The 20,298-nt window shown below is 34.4% G+C and overlaps 1 protein-coding gene across 1 annotated transcript; it reads left to right on the top strand.

The window, feature by feature from the left end:
• Positions 1–7,844: 7,844 nt before the first annotated feature.
• On the top strand, positions 7,845–13,233 carry LOC143609484 (hyperosmolality-gated Ca2+ permeable channel 1.7-like). The gene is made up of 12 exons (XM_077084231.1): positions 7,845–8,011; positions 8,798–9,137; positions 9,217–9,378; positions 9,899–10,034; positions 10,109–10,210; positions 10,284–10,403; positions 10,496–10,576; positions 11,310–11,650; positions 11,735–11,980; positions 12,103–12,427; positions 12,536–12,769; positions 12,851–13,233. Exons 2-12 carry the CDS (start codon positions 8,824–8,826, stop codon positions 13,088–13,090), a joined length of 2,301 nt encoding a protein of 766 aa, XP_076940346.1. The 5' UTR covers positions 7,845–8,011; positions 8,798–8,823; the 3' UTR covers positions 13,091–13,233.
• Positions 13,234–20,298: the final 7,065 nt, after the last annotated feature.

Raw genomic sequence — 20,298 nt, forward strand, 5'->3', positions numbered from 1 at the left:
AGTCTCATCAAACCCAGAAAACCTTAAATGGTGTTATAACATCTCATTAAATTAAAATTAATCTAACCAAATATTTGATATGAAAATTCCTATAAAATAGGGATATAATAAAAATTAATATCCTATTTTTATAGTAAAAAAAAATAAGCGGTCATGGGTCTCACCAAACCGCTATTATTTTTAAAACGGGTTATAAAATCTCATTTATTTCTGAAACCATTTAATCGTCAATCAAATCCTAATTACATTATTAATTTCCTTACAATAAATAAAATTAAAATCTAAAAATATATATAAATATTAGAAACGTATAATACAAAAGAGCCTCGTAAGGATAAAAGCTAGTATATGATAACAGAATGTCATATATTGTCTACCCACCCCACCGATAAGTATGCTAACATTGGTTTCCTCTAAGACTGTATCGTCGTTGAAATTATCCTTAGATTTATCCAGTAATATTGTGTCATGCAGTGTTGACTGCACGCTGACTGTACACTTGTTGAAGCCACCTGAGACTGTTGTAGTCAAACGAATAAGGGCTTCAACAAATTATCTGGTTTTTCCTTTTTTTTCTAAAATTTAAAACAAGACTATAAATTAAAAGATTAAAGTACTAAAGTATTAAATAAAATATAAACTATTTATAAACAAAAGAACTTATAGTTTTTTGTTACGAAAGAATATGATTAAAAAAGCTCATATGGTTTAAAAAAAGGTCCATTTAACTAAAAAATAAAAAAGCCATGTAACTAAAATTGTGCAAGGAAATAAAAGCCTATTAAAGGCATTAGGGCAAAATCATCTTCTTCATCATGCAAACCTACACTTTCTCCTCTTTCTTCATTTAGCTTTAACTTTGATTTATTTGTTTTTAATAACAAAAAGAGTCACATTTGAGCATTTGCACAATATCCAACATCTCCAACAGACATCTCTCACGTGAGTTGGCGTGGCTTGTGCCATCCCTTTCGCGGACCATAATACCTAGCCTAAACATAAACAACAACGTTAACAAAAGGTTAATAACACCCTAGAGAAGAGTAATATAAAGTGCAAAATTACAAAAGAACAAACTAAAACGAAAGCTAACACCACCTATACTAAAAAGATTCGCGTAAATTAGATCTAGTTTTAATCCATTTAAACGAAAAGAGCATGTCATCCGCTTTCTTTAGAGGAAATGGGGTCTCATTTCTTAGAACAACAAAGAATGTCGACCTTCCCCCATATTTCAAGGGTGTTTGGGATTCCTTATTCCAAACTTCTTATAACTTTATGAGTCATCAAACTGTAATTTTGTAACTTACATCTCACATCTTTTAACATTTGGTAAAATGTTATGAGTCATCAAATAATATATAACTTACCCTCACATCTTTTAACTTTTTCAAACGCCTTATATAACGTATTAGCTTTTTGAAAAAAAAAATATAAGTTATAACTAGAGTAATATAAGCAATCCTGAACAACCCCTTCGTTGAGAAAACCAAGACCATCTTAAGTTTGTTTCACTTCTTGCATCCCACAAATCTTTAACCATTAACTAAATTCTATATCCCATTACGAGAAGGCGATAGGGCATTCCACTCAACGTTAAAATTCATCTTCAAGTTTCTATAGAGAATCTGCTTCCGAAAAAGAGGTGGTCAACATCCTCTTGCTTAGAAGCGCAAATTGACAACTGATGTAAGAAACGACAATGCATCCTAACGCAGGATAATCGAGGAAAGGATAATTTTTTTCATTGTTCTCCAAACGAAACAATAAATTTTAAGTGGCACCCATGTCTCTCATTTAAAGTTCCTATATGAATTAGCGATGCTCAAATTGCACTGTATAAACTCCCGAGGCATCCCTATCCATCTTCATTGATCACTCGAATCAGTAAGGTTGAATTCACTCATTTTTGGTTATTTATTCCATGTTCATCAGGGCCGTCTCAACGTTCGTAAATGTCTAAATCGAATTAAAATGTTGAGGTCTTTTTCAAAATCTATTTGATGTAAACCCTCTTCCTTTTCCCGAGCTTGGGACAAGTAATAATAAACTAATAAGTTTATAGTTGGCAGAGTTAAAATTTTTTTTGTTTCTTTAACATTTTAGAATGACCTGATTCAAATTCTCGTATTCTATTTGACATTATGGAATCTAATTATAAATAATCTAAAATTTTAACTATCGGCCGCCATTAGCTTATATCCTTATTTTTATTTTGTTTTTTGTACCATAATACAAGGAGTCAAGAATGAATCATTAATGACATGAGCCTAACTTTTTACCTGTGAACCACTAACAAGTTCTTAATAAAAAAAACTCAATTTTAAAAGATACAATACAAAATTCATATAAAATTGAAGGCCTAGAAGTAATGGAGGCCCAAAGCCATTGCCTTATTTAGCTAGCCCATGGGTCAGGCCTGATGTTCACTACAAAAAAATGAAAACATTTTACTAAATAGAGGAGTTTATTAAAAAATAATGTTGTTTGAAAAACCATTTTCACAACCAAGTATGGGGTTAAAAAGTTTTAAAAAGTAATGCAATCTTCGTTAGTAATGAAAACTTGAAGGAACCCCATAGGGTTGATCAAGGTATGTAAAGGAATGTAAGACTCAATTATTATGAATGTATAAGTCGCCGTTACTAACGACGAATCTTGCCATGTTTGTGTGGCATTGTCAGTAGCAACGAAAATTTCTGACAAAACAAAGTCACATTAATTCTTTCTTTTACTCATGGGTGGTTGAAGATGAATGAATAAATTATATTTTTAGGCCAAGAAAAATAAATGCAAGCATGTATTAAATTGTTTAAAGAACAGAGCATTCTCATCCCATTTCCCATCTCCATCTCTATAATTACACTAAAAACATTACACTAAAAACATTACATTACCCCAAAATCAACCCATTTCAACCATATCAAAACACAACTTCAAACTCCAAACTCCTATATAATACCCCAAACTCCTATATAATACCCCCAAAATGTCTGGAAATTGGTACCCAAACCTAGATTCAGATTATATTGACGACGATTTATGGTCGTCACCAGACCAACCGATGTTTTATTCGGGGCCGCAAGAATCATCCGGCTTTCAACCATCCAACATACAACCGTCTCCTAACTTTGTTGTTCCAGAGACACAAGAATCACACGGTGATGCTACGGGACCAAGAAGACGCGTCCACCGGAAAAAACAACTTGCAACGGACGGGCCGGGACCGGCTTCGACTCCGAGGACGAAAAGAAAAACCACTCCGTGGTCATCGGATGAGAAGGAAGCCTTGTGTCGGGCTTGGATAGTCATTTCTGAGGATCGGCGTTGCGGTAATTGTTTTAACGTTTTTAAAAATGATTTTTAATAAAAAAGTTAAATAAAAAAGTTAACTGGAAATCTAATTTAATTATTCATTTTGCAGCCGACTACCAAAAAAGCAAGATTTTTTGGACAAAGGTTAGGGAGACGTTCTATACGCTCGTTGGGAGTACAGAGCGAAACGCCGATATGATTTCGGGTCGGTGGTCCGAAATCAGAAAATTTGTCGGCTTGTTTACTAATCTTTTCAACAGGAACGGCGGTCGTATGAGACCAAGTGGAAGTGATGATTTGGCGGTTTACAATTTCACGGTCGAAGAGTGGAGGCAGGAGTGTTTGCGGAGGTATGGGATGGTGAAGACGTGGGACGATTTAAAGTTGTGGGAGAGGTTGAAAAGGTGTTCCAAGTGGGTTGAGCTGGTGGCGCCGGACCTTGATGCGGAAGTAGGGCCGAAACGGACTAAAACTAGTTCGTCTGGAGCGTATAGCACTTCCGCCGGGTCGGATTGCCGCGTTGGATTCGACCTAAACATTGCGGGGGAAGAAACGTCTTCACCGCCGAGGAGGCGGCCATTGGGAAGGGACGCCAAGGGGAAAAAACCGGCTGAGGGGGGAGCCGTAAACATCGCCGATCTTGTTGAATCCCTCAATAAATTCAACAAAACCATGGAGGTGGTCTCTAATGACAAAAAGGAAAAAAGTCGAATGAGAGATTTGGACTTCCTTACAAGAGACTTCAGTAACCTAAATCCGGTCGATCAAATGCTGATGAAAAAGCAAAAGGAACGTATCCGAAAGAGGTTGATCGAAGAAGACCAAGCCGAAGAATAAGAATAATGTTTTTTTTTAGTACTTTAATTTTTATTTTATTTTTAGATATTAATGTGTTTTTTAAATTAATGTGTGTTTTTTTTAATAATTTATGAGGTTTTTTTTAATAATACGTTGTTTGAATATATTTATAAAAAAATAAAAAAAAAATTCGCTGGAGCCCCTCCACACCAGGGCCAGGGGCTCCAACGGGGGCTCCAACACCCTCCTTATCCAGTTTCTCTCTCTGCCACACGTCATAATATTATTGGCTGGAGCCCCTACTGGAGCCCCCATTAGAGCCCCCCACACCCCTTAGCCTAAGACTGAAAAACTTCAATAGTTGGAATAAAAAAAAAATAATAAAAAAAAATTCAACAAAACTTATTTATATTAGGTCATTTAGCATGGATGATAAGTTAGTGACTCGGCCTTATGTTTGAAATGGATAAAAAGAGATGTAAGTACTACTAACGTCGTATTTTTCCAAGAACTCATCTTAGTCTTACTCATCCTATGTTTTAACTACAAGATTAAACTAAGTATTCAAATAAGAAGGTACGAGAAAGTGAAAAAAAGTATAAATAATTGAGTTATAAAATATAATAAAAAAGAATATGACATTTCCCTTTCTTGAATGAGTACCAATGCACCATGCTTGTTGACATTTTCTAGAAAACAATGGTTGTATATTAATGAGCTTTCATGTGACTATTAATGATCAGCTAGGAGCATTCACGTTCTATTCCATATATTTTCCTTATAATTTAACTAAAAAACACAATTTTATAAATTTATCTATCATTTTTTAAAATTCTTTCACATTCTATTCTCTATTCATATCCATAAATTAATTCTTTATTATTTTTTTCTCTTTTGTCTTATTATATAGTAAATGGTGATTGGATAAAAAATGAGTCCCTATATTTAGGGATTTACTTTAGTTGCCATATAACTCATCCATATAATAGAGAATGGATTGGAGAGATGATTTTGATGGTTTTCTTAAAATTTACCCTAAATTATATGGGTTTGACAACTTTAGAGAATGGGTTGAGAAGCTCTGAGTATTGGGGTTTAAGAGGTGCGGTATGGTCATCATCATCAAGTTATATAATATTTATTGCTCTTGTTATAATACTCGTAACACACATTATAAGCATCATTTTGTTTGTCTTGTTACAAAAATCATTTAAGTCATTTAGTAACTTAGTTAAATTAAATAATATATTATTAAATTATATATATTATTAAATTATATGTAAATTAAATATTAAATTAGTCTAAACCAAATAACTAATAACTGAGTACGATGATGATGATGATGATGATGATGATGATGATGATGATGAAATAACTAATAACTGTGTTTAACATCCAATCTAAATTTATTACGCCCTTGTTAATGAATATGATTCGAATTTGATTAATGAATATTCAAATAAAGTTCTAATCCATACCAAATTTGAATCCTGTTTTTGAATCAAACTCGGATATGTAAGTATAGAACTGAACCGAGTCAAATATGAATTTTTTAATCTTTGGTATCGGATAATTTGAATAGACTGGAATTCGAATAAGCTTATTTTGAATTTCAAATATTATAATAAATCCGAATTAAAATTTAAAATTTAAATTACATGATTACCGTCTTGACAAACACCCTTGGATATAAATATCATTAATAACTTGTTTTGTTTTGCTGGCTTCTTTTATTAACCAAGAACACTTTACAAATAATATCTCAAAACTAAACCCACTTTAATATATTAGCATTTTAATCCTCTATTATTCGTGCACATTATCATACTGATCACTTGATGGCTTTGATTCAATTAATATTTCCTTATTGCTACGAAGATATAAAAAACAAAACTACAATTAACAATTGGACCTAGTGTGCTCATTAACGATTGCCTTTAGAGTTGGCCATTGCCAACTAATTAAACGGTTGACCTCCTCAAAGAAAGCTATCATCTATTTCCCGCACAACTCACATGGGGTCATAGTACAATCAACTTAAATAAACTATATTATAGGGTAATCAGAAAGATATATAGTTTTAGTTATACAAACACACTAAAGGTATGAGTTTAGCATTGTTCTTACATATAGGAGATTTATTTAAAATTTTAAGATTACCGCTAGAGGTGCACAAATTGGTTTGGTTTGGTCCAAACAAAAGTCAAAACCGGTTTATGATCTGGTTCGGTTCGGGATGAAACCGGTTTCTTGAATGGTGTTTGATCGGGTTACGATGATTTTAGCCGGTTTTGGTTCAGTTAACCAGTTTGAAACTGGTTTAGATAGAGGAAATTATAAACCGGTTTCTACATAATCGATTATAAACAGGTTATGTCTTGGTTTGATTTTTGAATCGGTTCGATTGACAGGTTTTTTTTGCCCCCCTATAATTACCGCCATGCTATGAATTACCCTTATGGTTAATTACATGGATCTTTAATGAATCTAAAAGTACCTTTTTTCAAAATTTTAAATTTTGTATCATTGTTCGTTTTTTTATATATCTATCTATCTATATCTATATCTATCTATAATATATATAAACGAAGACCGAAAAATCCTACGTGTCGCGATGGGGTCGCTCCCTCTTTTTTTGGAGTCAACAGATTTGCTTAATTTTTAAATGGAGCCTTATCATGCATTTGACCCGAATTCACGGGTATGGGTCTTATCAAACCCAGATATTTATTAAACGAGTTATAACATCTCATTAAATTAAAAATTATTCTCACTAAATTATTAATGTAAAAATCCTAAAAAATAGGATATACTAAAAATTAATAAATGATTTTTTTAAAAGAAAGATATATATTATTTATAATTATGAAACAATTCTATATTAATAAAATAAGCGGGTCTTGGGTCTTACCAAACCCAGATAACTTTTAAACCCGGTTATAACATCTTAGTTATTTGTGAAACACTTTTATCATCAAACTCTATGTATATTATAAATTTCATTACAATAAATAAAATTAAACCCAAAAAAAGTATATAGATATTAAAAACGAGTAATGTAAAACAGCCCCCGTAATATGGGGGGAAAAAACTAGTTAAACTATAAATGTATATGGACCAAAATAGTTTCTGTTACGAAAGGAGATGTAATGTAAAATTTGCTAAACGAATGAACTTTAATTCGATTCTTTTTTTAGCAACTAAAGCTTTAGAGAGAGAAGAAACTCATTCAAGTTTCAAGTAAATTATTAAAGATAATTAAGTAAGAAAAATTATAATTTAAAATAAAATAAAATAACTTCCAATGATATTACGAGTAAATACTAAATATGATAAGTGTAAATTTGATATTTGAAAAGCAGATGCTATGACCAAGGAATAACAGGAGGTTGTGTGAATTGTTTACAAAATTTAAAACTGATATATTCTGTACGGTCACGTGAAACTCAATAAAAGAGAAAAAAAAACTTGTAAATAAAGATATAACAAATATAGTTACTTATTTTGCACTATTAAGAAAAAGTAACACGATTATTATTTATTAATAATCCCCTGTCGACACATAAAATCAAGAAACAAAAACAATATAATATCCATCAAATTCGGGTCAAACCGACCATTATATTATTATCTACACTTTCTTCTTTATTTATTTTAATCAAAACAAAACAAAATAAAAATAAAATAAATGTGGTATACATAATTTCAAAAAATCCATATATTCATTCATAATTCATTCCAACTACCTGCGCAACAACGGTTAAGCTAACAATCTGGGTCTCACGTCGTATCCGCGGTTGTCACCTACTGCTGTTCAACATACAATTACAAACCCACGAACAATTTAAACTCCAATACAACACTCCTGTTTCATCTTATTTTGTTGCCGACGAAAAAGGTAAAGCTAACTCTTTTGACTTTTAAGAGTATTTAATGTTTGTTCTTCTGGTAATTGGTTAAGTCTTGAACTTGGATTTTGGGAGTTTTGTTTGTTTCTGATTCTGGTAATTATAAAAGCTTTCAACTTTGAGGGTTCTCTTGTGTATTTGATTCATAATAATAATATAATATTAATATGGTGTCATCTAGATTTTGCACTTGTTTTTTTTTATTTTTATTTTTATGTTTCTTTGATTGCTTGAAGTTGAATGCAATTGATGAATGATTATGTTGTATAAAGAAATTGTTTTTGGGTTATTCTTGATTTGGTTAAAAGAGACAAGAACCTGATGTTTGGTTGCTGTTTGTAATCCAATTTTTGGGCATAGTTTGGTATTAAAGAGTATGATTAAACCCAAAAAATCTCTTTTCTAATATACCATAAAAATAAGATTTTTCTTCAGTTTTGAGGGATTTAGTACATTACATATTATTCTCTTATATTCTTGAATACTTAAGTAGTGCTTTTTTGTTTTGTTTTGTTTTGTTTTTTTTTCGTTTTTTTTTTGTTTTGTTTTTTTTTTTTTGTAGATGAGTATATTCTAATGACATTTATTTTCCATTTTTCATGTGTCTTGATATATTTCTTTGATTGATGAATATTGTTATAAAAGTCAAAGAAACTGTTATTGGACTGTTAATGTGATTTCAAGAAACAAGAATATGATGTCTGTAATCAGTATACTCTTTTTGGCGTTTTAGCAAGTAAATCTTATGCAATTAGTAATTACCACTTGAATTGTAGGTAGCGTTTGATCGTGAAGAAACAAGATGGCTAATCTTTCGGATATTACCGTCTCCGCTTCCATTAATAGTCTATCTGCGTTTATATTTCTTGTGGCGTTTGCAATTTTACGTCTTCAGCCCATGAACGATCGGGTATATTTCCCCAAATGGTATCTCAAAGGCATCCGGGAAAATCCAAGCACTGCGGGACCTCTTGTAAAACACTTTGTTAATTTAGATGTTAGAATGTATATAAAATTCTTGAATTGGATACCCGCGGCTTTGAAAATGCCAGAACTTGAGCTTATACAGCACGCGGGACTTGACTCTGCTGTTTATATTCGAATATATCTTCTCGGGTTAGTACTTTTAGTGACCCGTTTAGTTTGAGTTGATTGTTTCATACTTTTAGTTGTTAATGTTGTTTTTTTTATGCAGGTTGAAAATATTTTTTCCTATTGCTTTCCTTGCTTTTGGTGTGCTGTTACCTGTCAATTATACTGGTGGAAATTTCAGTATTATGAGCCTTAGGATGAAGGATTTAACGTTTGAGGAGATTGACAAGTTTTCAATATCCAACGTCCCGCCTGCATCAAAAAGGTCAGAAAATTTTGCAAACCATTAGAGGTGTCATCAGGGCTGTACACGAGCTGAGCCGAGCCGAGCCGAGCCAGGTTGGGCTTGGATTGTTTACAAACCGAGCCGGCTCTACTTGTGTATCTTTACAAGCTGAAAGCTCGAGTTCAGCTCATAAAGAGCTTGAGCTGGCTTGTGGCTCGTCGAGCCAACTCAGTTGTTTTTTCAAAAACATGTTATATATATTTATACATATTGATGTATATTAAAAGAAAAAAAACTAACACACATAATGCATAATTACTAAACTACAAAATTTATAATTAATATATATTAAACTTTGGGTTATAATTTATATATATTAAAATTTGGACTTTGATTTAAACGAGCCAACGAGCGAGCTAGATGAATGAGCAACGAGCCGTGCTTACCTTGGCTCGGTTCATCTTGTCTTGTTTACAAACCGAGCCGACCCGGCTCGGGCTCTGTCTCTGAATTTATGCATTTGACCATTTGAAACATTGATTATATGTTTATATATCAGGTTAGTTGCACATATAATAATGGCGTATGTCTTCACATTTTGGACATGTTATGTTCTTTATAAGGAATACAAAATTGTGACAGACATGCGGTTGAATTTTCTTGCTTCTCAAAATCGCCGCCCTGATCAGTTTACTGTAAGTTTTGACTGCTCATTTATATTTTCTTGATAACATTAATGAGGTTTTCGTTATTTCTATTTCTTGTTTAGGTTCTCGTGAGAAACGTGCCTGCGGATCCTGATGAATCTGTTAGTGAACATGTTGAACATTTTTTTCGTGTTAATCACCCTGGTCAATATCTTACACATAAGGTTTGTTTCAAAAGTCGGATAGTATTTCTTCATGGTTTTTTTATACTTTAATTATTTATTTTTTGAATTTTAGGTGGTGTACAATGCAAATAAGCTTGCAAAATTGGTGGGTCAGAAAAAGGATTTGCATAATCGACTTATTTATTACACTAATAAATACGATAGAAAACCGAATAAAAGGCCTACCACTAAGGTTTGTGGCTAAGCATTCTCTAATTCTACATTTTTGAGGTGTTTTTTATAATAACTTTTGAAGTTTATAATTCGTGTTTGTTATCTGTATAGACAGGTTTTTGGGGTCTTTGGGGAAAAAAGATTGATGCAATAAATTACTATACCGAAGAAATCGAAAAGTTGAGCAAAGAAGTGAGTATACATTATTTGATATATCGAACTTTTTTGCATCATAATTTGAATGTCAAGTATGTGCAGGAGACATTTCAATCTATGCACTAAAAATTGCAATGAGCGGGTTATATTTTATCTTAAACGAGTCAAATAAAATAATTACCCAGAAAATAATGGTCCAAAAAGATCGAAAGTTTCCAAACGTGTATTACATGTGCAACATATGTAATTAGATTTAATGTATCAACCATTAATTAAAAAAAAGTACAAAATGGTAGCTCGGTGAAACACGACTCGGACCCAAACACGACAGAAAAATTATCTGGTTTTAGGTTGGCATATTTAACCGTTAGTTTAACAGTCCGTGTTTGGTTAAACGGATCGTGTTCTGGTTTTACAACCTTCTAGCCCGGTTAACATGTTTACGACTTAAATGTTACCCGCCAACCCGTTTGATAAATTTAGATAAATGGGTTACACGGGTTGTGTTTGGGTTACACAGCATTAAGTGTGTGCTGGTTAGGGTTGATATTTTTATACAAATAAAAACATGGGCCGTGTTCGGGTTGAACAATTCATCCCGGCAACTCGCAACCAGTCAACCCGCCAGACCGACGCAACTGACACCCTTACAAATTCAGCCCGTATTCAAAAGTGACCTGTCGTGACCGACGACTAGCCCGTTTAATCCGCTCTTTTTGTCACCTGTCAACTGTTTATCGTTTTTACATCTAACACTTCTATATACTAGGAAGTAGCAGAACGAGAACGGGTGATTAATGACCCAGAAGCCGTGGTCCCAGCTGCATTTGTTTCGTTCAAATCACGATGGGGCGCAGCTGTTTGTGCTCAAACCCAACAAACGAGGAACCCAACCCGTTGGCTCACAGAGTGGGCTCCTGAACCACGCGATGTTTACTGGAACAACCTAGCCATACCATTTGTGGAACTCAATGTGCGAAAACTGGTCATGGCTCTCGCTTTATTCGGGCTTATTTTCTGTTTCATGATCCCAATCGCCATCGTTCAAACTTTGGCCAACATTGAATCAATTGAAAGAGTTCTTCCCTTATTAAAACCACTTATCGAAAAGTAAGTAAAACTTTCAAATATCAAAATAATCTTTGATCAAGATTTAATCTTTTTAGTGAATCTTGAATTCTTGATTATGCGCAGAGGATCTACCAAGTCTTTCATTCAAGGGTATCTGCCCGGGATGGTGTTGAAGGTGTTTCTCCTTGTTCTTCCAATGATTTTAATGGAAATGTCTAAAATGGAAGGATATGTTGCCGTGTCGGATTTGGAAGCAAGATCAGCTGCAAAATATTATCTTTTTTTGCTTGTGAACGTGTTTCTTGGAAGTATTGTTACTGGAACCGCTCTTCAACAACTTAAAGCATTCTTGAATAAGTCAGCATCCGAGTATGTGTTTAAATATTATTTAACTCGTATTATAGCTTAATTTTTATAAATTTGTCCTGCTTGATCTGTCAAGTAACATGTACTTAACAAGATTTTAACATGATGTTGCTACTCAATCGCAGGATTCCAAGAACTGTTGGTGTGTCGGTTCCGATGAAAGCAACGTTTTTTATTACATACATTATGGTTGATGGTTGGGCTGGTGTTGCTGCAGAGGTCCTGAGACTGTTTCCGTTGATAATGTATCACTTGAAAAACATTTTCTTGGTGAAAACCGAAAAAGACAGAGATGAAGCCATGGACCCCGGTTCATTGCAGTGGCCCATAACCGAGCCTCGGTTACAGTTGTACTTCCTTCTTGGACTTGTGTACTCTACCGTCACTCCTATACTCCTCCCCTTCATAATCGTCTTCTTTGCTTTCGCCTATCTGATTTTCCGTCATCAGGTACATTAGTTGTCAGTTTCAACCCGTACTAAAAACGACCCGTTTTAATCCGATCCACCAAGTTTACTAACGTACGGTTTTCTTATGTTTTTTTATTGTGTTAATTAGATCATCAACGTGTACAACCAGAAGTACGAGAGTGCAGCATCTTTTTGGCCAGACGTTAATCGGCGTATTTTAATCGGTTTAATGATTTCACAGTTCACATTATTAGGATTGCTCAGCACAAAACGGGCAGCAAACTCGACACCTGTCCTACTTGTGCTCCCGGTCTTAACCTTCTCGTTTCATAAGTTCTGCAAGAACCGGTTTGAATCTGCATTCAGAAAATTCCCATTGCAGGTTAGAAATTGTTAACTATAAAAACCATGTGAAAAGACAAAACTACCCTTAGTGTTTTGACATTACTAAGTTTGATAACAGGATGCAATGATCAAAGATACATTGGAAAGGGCAACAGAACCGCAGTTGGATTTGAAAGAGTATTTGAAGGATGCGTATACGCACCCGGTTTTTAAAGGGGGCGAAGTGGCATTGATGGATATTGAAGAAGACGACGACGAGTTTCATTTAGTTGCAACGAAGAGGACGTCACGTAAGGGGAGTCAAGTTGGAACTAGTGATGGTAGTCCTGAAGATAGGACTGGTATTTATGCTGTGTAAAGATAGAACAATGGAACCATTATTTTATTTTTTTTTCTTTGTATAAACAAATCTACTTTTGAATGTTATATACGTATCGAGTTATATGATTTAGCGTTTAAGGTTTAGGGTTGAGCATTATAAGATTAGGTTAAGAGCTGAAAACAAAAAGGATCGTCTTGATTGTTTCGGCACATGATACACAAAGTCTCGAACCGAAAAACTATCAAGATTGCTAAAATGGGCAAGTATAAGACAAATGCATTAAAATTTTTATACAATTATGACAATTCTCTATTTTAAAATTTATTTTGTATTAATAATGCTCATGTAAAAGAAGTCATAATAATATTAGTAGTAGGTTATACTCGCATTTTAATTAATATTTTACTTTGTGTGAATAGAAGTGACCAAAATCGTTTTCTTATACGGGTTATGTGAAAATAAGAAGAGTATATTTTGAGGTGGACCGAGCACGTGGTATAGTATAGATCGACCTTGAAAGCCCACTATCGAACCTAGCCCATTGGTTATCATGCCCAATCCATAAACCCCAACAAAACCCCCTTTGTTGATCAAATGTGACTAAAACCCGCTTATGTTCATTCAGTTTGTAATTAATAAGTTATTATTTTAGACGTTCATTATCGTTTACTTAATCAATCTTAAATATTTACCTTAATGCATCTAGGTTTTGTTATTCTCATGTCTAAGAAATCTATAATGTCTGACTTAATGAATTAATGTATCAAAGTGATTGCAGCCTTTGAACTTATCAAACCTGTTGTCCTTGAACAAGGGTTTATGCACACCTTTTTTTGTTTTTACAACTTTAATATTTTTATAGTGTATGTTTTCATACCTTTTGAGATTTTCTTGTTTCATTTCTATATCTTGGTAGAAGTACTTCAAGAATGGAAGATTAATATTAATATTTGTTGTTACACAGGACAATAAACAGCCATAAGGATGCGGTTGAAGTGAACAACAGGTGCGCTGGAGAAGTTTGAAAAGTAATAAGTGAAACGGCTTAAAAGAAAGTTGAAGGCGTTAATTGCAAGTTTAGTTTTATATATATATATATATATATATATATATATAAGAGTTCCCTCAAGTTCTTAAATAATTTAAGGGTTCTGTAATATATACATATAGGTAAGGATACTAAGAGAACCCTTTGCAAATTGAAAACTTTTAAAACTATTTTGGACCACTAAAAACACATTTAGGGTGTGTTTCTTTTAGGAGCTTTTTAGGGGCTTTAACTACAAACTTTTAGAAAAAGCTCCTATCTAATAAAAAGTATTGTTTGGTAAAAGAAGCTTAAAGCTTTTAGAGGATGAGAAAAAACTCTAAATTGAAACGCTACTATAGGTAGCGTTTGAGGAAAAGCTCTACAAGTTTTTACATTTGAATTTACAAGTTTGGTACTTGAACTTATATCAATTTTTGTTAATTTATATAATAGTTACACATTCAACCCTTATTCAAAACTAACTACCCCCATGACTTTTTTAGGAGCCATAACTTTTTCACACGTTAATATTTTTTTAAACAAATTACATCATAAATATGAGCATTTTATTATCTTTAATTTGAGTATGATATTGCTATACTTCTTTAACTTTAAAAAATTTGATTATCGGTTAGGATCGGTAAAAAGTCGAGTTAGATGAGCTCGAGTCATGTGTAAGACCAAATTAGGAGTCGAGTCAGATGAACTTGAGTCATGTGTAAGACCAAATTAGGGTCAGAACGAGTCGATACAAAAATGGTTAAATTAGTTCGATTCGTGTCGGTACATTTTTGAGTCGAAAGGGGTTAGGTCAGAACATATTTCAGATTAAAACAATGCATGTTCAGAAAGGGATTCATATCAAAATATGTTGGTTTAAAAAATCATCTATTTGAAGATTACTATATATTTCAGTTTGTTTTATGTTTCGACATCATTTACAAGCTTACTGCTTTTCCATGAATTACACGTCTACATTTAGGTTATGTATGCACTGTCATCAGGTGAATCATGTACCGACACTGATTATGCGGTTGATGTTAGGTTGTGCGCCCATTCCGCCGCACCACGCGGGCATCCAGCTAGTTTTATTAAAAGCTTCTGCTACTCTGCCAAACACTTAAATATTTAAAAGCTACAGCTACCAGCTTCTAGCTTTCAGCTTCCAGCCTTCAGCTTCCAGCTTACAGCTAACAGCTAGTTTTGCCAAACATACCCTTAAAAAAATATTTAAAAAAACCATAAAACAAAAAATAACAAAAATTTTTAAAAAGTAAAAAAACCAAAATTCTTATATTTCATTCCGGTTTCATTAAAAAAAACAAAAAAAAAAACGTCGTATTATACACATATGTATAATTTTATTTAATCTTTAGTTACGTAATATACACATATGTACAGTATCATTTATCTTAAATTATACACATGTGTATAAAAAAATCATGTAAATGTACATATATGTATATATTATACATATGTATATATAATTTGGCTAAACCGAGTTTTTTTAATGAAACCGGGATGTTAAAATAAGAATTTTGGTTTTTTTATTTTTTTTATTTTTTTTATTTTTATTATATGATTTTTTTTATTTTTAGGTTTTTTGTGGTCCAAAATGGTTCTCATGGTTCTCAATTTCAAAAAAGTTCTCTCATGATCCCGATCCTATATATATATATATATATATATAAAAGTTAGAATAAGTTTAGTTTAATTAATTAATATTTATGTTTTAATTAATATTTAATTGTTAGAGACAAAGTATAAAAATTATTTTTTTTTGTGGAGTATTATTAGGAGTTAGAGTTGGAGTGGAAACAAGTTAATATTAGTACGTTTAAATCGAGGTGTAGGGTCATTGTGTATGGTCACTATGGTGTGGTTTTCGTTTTTAATAATATTGAAAGAGTCATGGTTAATTACCACTATCACAAAATAATCGGTGTTGTTACTTTGTTTGTGTTGCTCAATCTAATTAATTCCAACAATAAGTTGATATTACACAATCATATAAGGTCAGCATTTCTTTTACTGCTACAAAAATCCCCAAATCCCAAACAAATATGCTATATGATAGTTAAAAGTTGAAGCTTTTGTCTCTTTCAAAAACTTATGTTTCATGTTTTGGTCATAGAAACCCCAGAATCTTATTCTCTGTAAGTTTTGTGACTGTCAATATACGTGCCCCCTTTGTCTCCTATAGTTCCAAAATAGGAAGCACAGGGAAGAATAACTCACAAAAGGCACATGAGAAAATATCCTAAAATAGTAAAAATAGTGAAGTGTGTGCTTGTTGATCACAATTCATTTCAACTCAAACCAGTGATCCTACTACCCATGCAACTAACTAATTCATTAAGCCACATTAGCTAAACACATTATATATAATGAAAGTTAGAAAGACAGTGGGAAAATGATTACATATCCGTCTTATGTAAAATCAAATGTATGAAAGTTTTATAAAATCCTGAATTTCTGGCAATTCTCTATTTAAATTTGATTTTGTATTGATAACGCTCATGTAAAAGTCAAGGTTGATTAAAGTAGTCTAAACTGCATTTACGTATTTTGTTTAAAAATAATCATTATGATCTTAGTAGTAGTTTTACACATGTATTTTAGTTAATACTTTACTATGTGTAAACAATAATGAATTTTGGAACAACGAAACCGGTTTGTGAACCTGACCGCAATCGTTTTTTACACGGCTTGACTGAAAATATATAAGAAATTTATAGTTTGCTAGAACTTAAGACTATAATTTGAGGCTTTGAGGCATGCTGATATTTGAACTTGGGAGCTATATGTTCTTAACAAAAGAAGAAGATGGACGCCATACAGCGTTTTCTCAAATTATTGAGCTCGGTTTAACTTAAGTGCATCAAATGTCTCTGGGAAAGTGGATTTACCTTATAATCTTATTTCTTAAAATGGTCATTAGGATGATTCATATTTATATTTGCAGGTTGGACAGTAGGTGCAGGAGTTCATGTTTCGTGTTAGCGTGACGCCGTGACGTTGATATTACAAAAACATATAGGTCAGCATTCCTCCTTTACTACATTGAAAAGATAGTTGCTTCTTAATAACACTACTAAATCCTCAATAAACAACCTCAGGATCTTATTCTCTGTAAACTTTGTCAAAATATGCTCCCTTTTTTCTCTTATAGTTCCATAATAGGAAGCACAATAAATTAAGAATGGAGCATATTTATAAAAGACACATGAGAAAATACCCTAATATGGTAAAATAGTAAAATGTCTGCTTGTTTATTAGAACCTTATTTCGACGTCTTTCCTCATGACAAAATCTTACCGAATAACTTACCAGTTGCATATTTACCCAACGTGTACACCCCTATAAATAATCGTCCGTTCGCTCAAATGTTTCTCATCCAACAACACACAAATAAACCTTCCTGATGGTGAACAATCAGTCAAACGAACGCTATACTTTGAGTTTCTGTGAGAAGATACACAAAGCTGCATTTGGTACATCAAGCCGCGGTCCACGTGTGCCAAAGTTACATAATGTTTCAAGTCCTTCACTGCCAACCACTAATTATCCCACTGCCAATGGGAGTTATGTTCCTGCTGAGGTAAAACCCTTTAAAGGCTTTGTGCATTTATCTTCAAATAATGTCGAAAACTCGGGAGAAGGTGGGACCGAGTTCTCTAGCCACGATAGCTTCAATGATCGGGTTTCTAGCTTTGTAAGCAATGTGAAACAGAAGTTTGTTACTACATCGAGCATGGGTCCTGGTGCCAAGACTCCATACCCATAATAAACTAATAATGATGGTACGGTGATATGAGTCGAATAATTGTGATCATAAGCGGTGTGTTTTGAGTTGTATCGTTGCCATGTATGGTCTGAAGTTGTCATGTCTAATGTGGTGTTGTATGTGTTTTTATACAATCTTTAGCCAACACATTTGTTGGTATATAAATAAGTTGGTAATAGTAATTGTATATTATCTATAACTAGATTGATATCAAGAATTCAATATTTGTAAATCTATCCCTAAAATAAGGGATTCTATGTATTATTTATAGTCAAATTGTTTAATGAGAATGACAGGGAGATTATTCCATCTTTCATGGTATCACAGCTGTAAACGATCCTCCTCTTTCTCTTCCCCATCCTTCACAAACCCTAAGCCGTCGGCCTCTCTCCTCCTCCCACTCTCAATTTTCGTGCCCACCCATGGCTTCCCTCCACCCCGCTGTCACCGTTACCAACATCCGGAACTTCGTCACGATCATTCTCGACAACGAGAATGCCCAATACGTGACGTGGTCAGAATTGTTCCGAATACACTGCACGGCCTTTCTGGTCGCCGACCACTTGGCACCACGAAAGGTAACCTCCTCCTCTACCACCGCTGGGAAAGACAAGGCAGCAGATCCAACACCAGAATCGTGGGAACGTTTGGATGCAATCGTCCTTCAGTGGATCTATGGGACGATTTCCCCGGACCTTCTCCGTACCATCCTCAAGAAAAACACGACTGCGTATGACGCATGGACCGCTCTCCAAAACCTTTTCGAAGACAACAAGGCTTCCCGTGCGCTGTACCTTCAGGCAAAACTCACCAACACACGTCTCGAAAACTTCAAGAACATGGCTGCCTATTGTCAAGAGGTGAAGACACTTGCTAATCAACTACTTAACGTGGAAGTTCCCCTCACCGAAACACAGTTGGTTCTGCAACTCCTCGGTGGGCTGACGGAACAATATGTTACCATTGCCATCGTTCTCCGCTCCAAAGAACCACTTCCTGATTTCAACAATTTTCGATCGGCTCTTTGCCATGAAGAAACCCAGCGTGCAGCCACGGCTCTTTATGCAACAAACTCTGCAGCCGCGGCTCTTCATGTCGGCTCAAACGGGTCAGCCAACTCACATAGCAACACCGCACACCTTGATTCACGTGCGGACATACGGGCAGAATACAATCAAGAGAAGGGTAGACTTGGCAGCAACAATAACATCCGCGGGCGCGGCAGGGGGCGTGGACGCGGGAGACACTCAACTGGACGCGGTCGCGGGTCTTTCCAACAATTCGGTTTTTACCCCTGGGCTCCATTCCCGGGCATGTGGTCTAACCCGGGTGCGGGTAATCACTAGTGGCAGCAGTGGGCATCAACCCCACCTTGCCCGTACCCGATGACCACTAGACCGAACTCCTCGGGTCAAGGAGTTCTCGGCCCTCGACCCGCTCAAGCATACAACGTCGGCTACATTCCCACCGACATAGAGCAAGCCCTTCATACCATGGCCCTCAACCCTCCCGAGCAGCCGTGGTACATGGAAATAGGCGCTATAAATCACATGACAAACAACCCGGGTAATTTCACTTCTTTTTTTAATAATGGCATTTCACGAAATATAATTGTCGGCGACGGTAATACCATTCCTGTAGTCGGCCAAGGAAACCTAACCCTAACACCACCATACTCACCTGTAAAACTAAACAACGTCCTACTCGCCCCTAATATTATTTAAAAACCTTTTGTCGGTTCGTCGTTTAACCACTGATAACCAAATTTCTATTAAATTTGATCCTTTTGGTTTTCTTGTGAAGGACCTCCAGACCAAGGCGCGTATCCTACGCAGCAATAGTAATAGGGACCTTTATCCACTCACACCTCAGATTCTCTCCAAAATCCGCTCTCCTTCCTCATTCACCGCTCTCGTTCAGGATGTCTGGCACAAACGCTTGGGACACCCGGGGGAAAATTTACTGCATTTTTTAAATAAATCTAGTCATATCAAATGTGGTAAGGTTGTTTCTAAACTTTGTCAGCCATGTGTTTTGGGAAAAAGTACTAGACTTCCTTTCGTTCAATCTAATACTCTTTTTTTTTTACCTTTTGATTTGATACATAGTGATATATGGACTTCACCGGTAATCAGCACCGGTGGTCATCGGTATTATATTTTATTTGTGGATGATGTCACTAATTTTCTTTGGACCTATCCCATTTGCAATAAATCTCAAGTCTACAGTGTCTTTCAAGCATTTTATAAACTAATTGAAACTCAATTTGAACACAACATCAAACAGTTTCAATGTGACAACGGAAAGGAATTCTCTAATAATTCTTTTCAAAATTTTTGCAATCAACACGGTATGACTTTTCGTTTCTCATGCCCATACACATCCTCTCAAAATGGTAAAGCGGAACGCAAAATCCGCTCAATAAAT

The sequence above is a fragment of the Bidens hawaiensis genome, unplaced genomic scaffold, assembly GCF_021521415.1.
Source record: "Bidens hawaiensis isolate Kalapana, Puna unplaced genomic scaffold, B.hawaiensis_p1.1 tig00419662_1, whole genome shotgun sequence".
NCBI lineage: Eukaryota > Viridiplantae > Streptophyta > Magnoliopsida > Asterales > Asteraceae > Bidens > Bidens hawaiensis.

What these genes read in the sequence shown, in the direction of transcription:
- LOC143609484 (XM_077084231.1), top strand. Translation starts at nt 8,824, where the DNA reads ATGGCTAATCTTTCGGATATTACCGTCTCCGCTTCCATTAATAGTCTA. An exon ending in ATTCGAATATATCTTCTCGG is followed by an intron (nt 9,138 to 9,216) that starts GTTAGTACTTTT and finishes TTTTTTATGCAG; the next exon opens with GTTGAAAATATTTTTTCCTA. An exon ending in TCGAAAAGTTGAGCAAAGAA is followed by an intron (nt 10,577 to 11,309) that starts GTGAGTATACAT and finishes TCTATATACTAG; the next exon opens with GAAGTAGCAGAACGAGAACG.